Genomic DNA, 5,821 nt, shown 5'->3' on the forward strand with positions numbered 1-5,821 from the left:
CCAGGAGGCAGAGGTTGCAGTGAGCCGAGATCGCGCCATTGCACTCCAGCCTAGGCAATAAGAGCAAAACTTCATCTCAAAAAACAAATTTGTATGGGAGACAGAGGTTTCACTACATCACCCAGGCTGGCGTGTAGTGGCTGTTCACAGGCACAGTCGCACTGATGATCAGCACGGAAGTTTGTTTGTTTGTGTTTGAGACGGAGTCTCATTCTGTCACCCAGGCTGCAGTGCAGTGGTGCAATCTTAACTCACTGCAACCTCCACCTCCCAGGTTCAAGTGATTCTCCTGCCTCAGCCTCCCAAGTAGTTGGGATTACAGGCACGTGCCATGATGCCTAGCTGATTTTTGTATTTTTAGTAGAGATGGGGTTTCGCCACATTGGCCAGGCTGGTCTCGAACTCCTGGACCCATGTGATCCGCCCACCTCAGCCTCCCAAAGTGCTGGGATTAGAGGCGTGAGCCACTGTGCTTGTCCTCCAGTGACAAGCACCTTTAATTTTTTTTTTTTTTTAAATCAGAGACAGGTCTCACTATGTTGCCCAGGCTGAAGTGCAGTGGCTGTTCATTGGCACGATCTCACTACTACTATCAGCACAGGAGTCTTGACCTGCTCCATTTGTGACCTGGGCCAGTTCACCTCTCTTTAGGCAACCTGGTGGTCCCCTGCTCTCAAGAGGTCACCATACTGATGCTGAACTTAGTGCAGACACTTGATCGGTGCAGTGCACTATAGCCCAGAACTCCTGGGTCAAGCGATCCTCCTGCCTCAGCCTCCTGAGTGGCCAGGACTACAGCAATGCCCCACTGCACCTGGCAACAGCGTTGTTTAAGAGATGAGAAGGGGAGAAGACGAGAAGGGAAGAAGACATGCAGACAGAGGCAGGGGCTAGAGTGATGCAGCCACAAGCCAAAGAATGCCTGGAGCCCCTGGAACCTGGAGGCAGCAAAGAAAGCTCCTCCCTTAGAGCCTGCAGAGGGAGCAAGGGCCTGCCAATGCCTTGATTTTGCACTTCTGGTCTTCAAAGCAATGAGAATGCATTTCTGTTGTTTTAAGCCACCCAGTTTGTGGCAGTTTATTATGGCAGCCACAGGAAATGAAGACAGCAGGTTTTGCCTCCTTTGGGGAATGATCTAAGACAGGGGTCCCCAACCTCCAGGTCACAGACTGATACCGGTCGGTGGCCTGTTAGGAAGGGGCTGCACAGCAGGAGGTGAGTGACAGGTGAGCCAGCAAAGCTTCATCTGTATTTACAGATGCTCTCCATCGCTTGAGCTCTACCTCCCATCAGATCAGCAGCGGCATTAGATTCTCATGGGAGCATGAACCCTATTGTGAACTGTGAGCATGTGAGGGATCTAGGTTGCAGACTCCTTTTTTCTTTTTTTTGAGACAGAGTCTTGCTCAGTTGCCCAGGCTGGAGTACAGTGACACGAGCTTGGTTCACTGCAACCTCTGCCTCTTAGGTTCAAGTGATTCTCCTGCCTCAGCCTCCCAAGTAGCTGGGACTACAGGCGTGCACCACCATGCCGGCTAACTTTTGTATCTTTAGTAGAGACAGGGTTTTGTCATGTTGGCCAGGCTGGTCTTGAACTCCTGACTTCAAGTGATCTGCCTGCCTTGGCCTCACAAAGTGCTGGGATTATAGGTGTGAACCACTGCACCCAGCTGGTTGCACACTCCTTATGAGAATCTAATGCCTGATGATCTGTCACTGTCTCCCATCACTCCCAGAAGGGACAGTCTAGTTGCAGGAAAACAAGCTCAGGGCTCCCACTGATTCTATATTATGGTGAGTTGTATAATTATTTCATTATATGTTATAATGTAATAATAATAGAAATAAAGTGCACAATAAATGTAATGCTCTTGAATCATCCCAAAACTAGCCCCTCTTCCCCAGGCCATGGAACAATTGTCTTCCACAAAACTGGTCCCTGGTGCCAAAAAGTTTGGGTACTGCTGATCTAAGAGACCAGAATCCAGAAGACTGGACAGAATCAACTGCTGCCCTGTGGGGAAGATCTTCAAATTCAGAAGAGAAATAGGTTGGAAGGATCTGGAGAAGGCAGAAAAAGATTTTTGGGGGAAGTGAAGTGACCTCAAGGGACGGGAAGGAGGTAGAGGGCCTGTTGAGTGCTCATTGAAGACATAAGGGAGGGCTGGGCATGAGGGTGGCTCATGCCTGTAATCCCAGTCCTTTGGGAGGCCAAGGCAGGAGGATTACCTGAGGTCAGGAGTTTGAGACCAAACTGGCCAACACGGTGGAACCTGGGTCTCTACTAAAAATACAAAAATTAGCCAGATGCAGTGGCACATGCCTGTAGTCCCAGCTACTCAGGAGTCTGAAGGTGCTTTGCCATGGATCCCACCCTGCAAGGGGACTCACAGACCTCACCCCAAGCCAAAGAGAATCACTTGAACCTGGGAGGCAGAGGTTGCAGTGAGGTGGGAAAAAAAAAAAGCCTCACCTCAAGATATGTGTCATAAAAGTGCACATATCTTGTTGTCCATAGTGATATGGACAACGAGAAGATTGGAAAGCTTCCAGGAAGGGAACAAACCAGATACAAAGGATAGTACTCAGAATGACAACCGACTTCTCGACGGAACACTGGAAACTAGAAGATGATAGGATATCATCAATTATTCTACAAGAAAGCAATTTCCAACCTGGAATTCTATACCCAGCCCAACTATCATACAGGGGCAGAATAAGAATATTTGCAGACATGCCAGGTCTCAAAAAATGTGCCTCCCAATACACTTCCTTAGTAAAGAGGGTAGCAATTGTGCAGCATCCTGGGTGCTGTCCATTCCAACTACAGTGGGGGTCAAGGGCTCTGGCAGGGAAGTTTCCAGAAAAATGCATTTGGGAGGTGACATATTTGACCACTTCCATGGGAGATGTGGGGGATGAATTTGAGGTATGGGGGGGTGTCATGGAATACCTGTGATCTTCCTCAGAATTCATATGTTGAAGCTCTAACTCCTAATATGATGGTATTAGGAGTCAGGGATCTTTGAGAGATAATTCGGTTTAGATTGAGGTCATGAGGATGGGGCCTCCATAGTAACAGGATTAGTGTCTTTATATGAAGAGGAAAAGCACTAGAGCTCTCTCTCTCTACATGCACACACTAGGGAAACACCACGTGAACACACAGTGAGAAGGTGGTAGTCAACAAACCAGGAAGAGAGCCCTCACCAAGAACCAAATCTACCTGCACCTTGGTCTTGGACTTTCCAGCCTCTAGAACTGTGAGAAATAAATGCCTTTTGTTGAAGCCATTTACTCCATGGTATTTTGTTTCTGCAGCCTAAGCTAAGATAGGGAGTTAGGAATTCAGCATAAGAATTTGGTCAGGGGAGAGCCAATTCAGCCTATAACACAGGGTAAGGAGCCCTCTGGACATTGTGCATTGTGGGGGTCTTATGTCACAGCAAACCCTAGACCCACCAGTTGTCTGGATTGTGAGACCAAGAATCCTGAGAAGTGCCCAAACTCATAATTTATCATCAGAGATTGTAGAATTGATGTAGGTATTAGGGAGGGCAGATTCTTCTCACCTGGGGCTGAGATCCATCATGGTAGCCTTCTCTGCAGAGACTGTGCCACCCTCCACCCCAGGAACGCCTCATAGAAGAGACTATGGCCCTCAAGTGTCTTGGGCCATCTAAGCCCCAGCCAGTCCAACTGTCTCTGAATATCCTAACCCCTTCCCCACAAAAACATGCATGAGTCCAACATTTTGTAGGGTTCCCTGAAGCCAACCCTTGGGTCACTGGCCAGGAACCTGAACTAGCCTGAAATGATTCTCTGAAGGAGGTCTGGGGGCTGGACGGTCACGGGAGGCCTTGTACTCAGGGAACCTCCCCAGCCCCCAACACGTGCCCGATTTCCCCCTAGTAGCATGGGAATCTCTCTCTCCTCTGCTCAGATTACAAGAAACTGGATATAATGTGACCATTGTTGATGAAAAGCATGAAAAAGCCTCAACAGTGAGCAGAAGGAGGGCAAGGAGGAAGAAATCAACCCTGGCATAAAGGAGGGAACCTCTCACTTGCTCCTCCAGTACCCAGCCCCGAGTCTCCCCAAACCCCTTCTGTACTCACCTCTGAGGCTGTGCCTGTTTCCAGGAGAGCAACCGCCACGTAGGCTGTCAGCGGGACAGTGCCGTGGATCCCACCCTGCAAAGGGACTCACAGGCCTCACCCCAAGCCAAAGGAGACGGTCCACTTCCCCCTACTTGCCCCAGGCAGCTCCAAGGAGTAGGAACAGGCAGGTCAGGGCTGGGGCTCCAGGAGGAGGTGAGAGGCCCTGGAAGGAGGCTCGAGAGGCCACTCACCTGGATGTCCTTGTTCAGGACCCTGCCCACGGCTGGGAAGGAGCCATCGGCCTGCTGCTGTTGGATGATCCAGCTCTTGGAGGCAGCCAGCTCCCGGGGGTCCACGAAGATAAAGCTGCGAGCCTGTGCGAAGGACTTCAGAACAAAGGCCGTGAGCCTGAAAGAGAACAGGGCGTCGCCTGAGGGGCTGCAGAATGGTCAGCCCCCACGTGCTGGCTGAGGGATTGCCACAAGCTCCCTGTACCACCCCGGCCTCCATTTCCTCATCTATAAGATGGGAGGGGTCCAGTCTATCCCCACAGGGCTGTCAGAGTGGAGGAGGGGGCACATTGCCCAGCACTCGGTAGGGCCTGAAAATGGAGCTCTCTCCTTCCTGCCTGGACCTCTACCCTAGTGGCATTCATGTCTGCTCCTCACTCAGCACTCAAGGCCCTTCTGTGAGCCGGTCTAGCCCTGCCTGTCCTGCCAGGGGAGGAAGACCCTTCTGGTTGCCGACCTCACAGCCATTTCCTGCTTGGTCCTTGCCAAAAGGCCCCTGATGTCATTCAGGGGCCAGCAGCCATGTGCCTTGGAGATCTGTGCTCCTCTATGGTCCCAGCCAGTCACAGTCATAGGCATTCCAGTTACTGGGCCTGGGAATGGCTTTGGAATGGGCGTGTGATGCAACGCTGGGAGCAGCTGCAGCCATTTTGCCACCATGAGGGGCACAGCCATGTGCCAAGGGAGGGAATACCCGGGGATGGAAGGAAAAAAACGAGCCCCAGTGCACTATGGGACTGCTGAATTAGCCAACCGTAGAGCCTCCCCAGCCCTGCGGGGCGAGCTGATGTTCAGAATTGCTCTTCAGCCCATTTTCTGTTACTTGCAGCCAAAAACATCTCTGCTCTGTGGCCTGTCCCTCATCCACCCCATCTCCCTTGCCCTGCTTCTGCAGTTGCCACCCTGAGTAAGAGCTGGCAAGGCCAGGGAATGAATGTGTGAACAAATGAAGGAGAGAAGCACAAGATGGAAGCCAGGAGGCCATGATGGATGAAAACCAGAATTGTTAGCAGAGGAAACTTTTGCAAATTCAGGATCAAAGAATAAGCTGTCTTCAAAATCAAGTGGCTCTAGGCTCTGTTTATATGAATCACAAAAACAGGACACATTAGCCTGCCCGCCGGCCTGCCTCCCTCCACATCCAGCGAATTTTTAAAATTTTTATAGAGATGGGGTCTTACTATGTTGCCCAGGCTGGTCTCGAATTCCTGGGCTCCAGCAATCCTCCCACCATGGCCTCCCAAAGCGGTGGGATTATAGGCATGAGCCACCATGCTCACTGCAGCCTCTGCCTCTCAGGTTCAAGCAATTCTTGTACCTCAGCCTCCCGAGTAGCTGGGATTACAGCCTCCCAAGTAGCTGGGATTGCCACCATGCCCAACTAATATTTTTGTATTTTTAGTAGACACAGGGTTTCACCATGTTGGCCAG

General features: G+C 50.9%; 1 protein-coding gene across 1 annotated transcript in view; it reads right to left on the reverse strand.

Annotated features, from left to right (window-relative positions):
- The window catches only part of CPAMD8 (C3 and PZP-like, alpha-2-macroglobulin domain containing 8), a 126,694-nt gene that overhangs the window by 16,587 nt on the left and 104,286 nt on the right, over positions 1 to 5,821 (reverse strand). Inside the window, 2 exon segments of the mRNA XM_011989940.1 lie at positions 4,119 to 4,193; positions 4,352 to 4,508. Coding sequence (XP_011845330.1) covers positions 4,119 to 4,193; positions 4,352 to 4,508 — 232 coding nt within the window.

The sequence above is a fragment of the Mandrillus leucophaeus genome, unplaced genomic scaffold (assembly GCF_000951045.1).
Source record: "Mandrillus leucophaeus isolate KB7577 unplaced genomic scaffold, Mleu.le_1.0 Scaffold11, whole genome shotgun sequence".
NCBI classification, from domain to species: Eukaryota; Metazoa; Chordata; class Mammalia; order Primates; family Cercopithecidae; genus Mandrillus; species Mandrillus leucophaeus.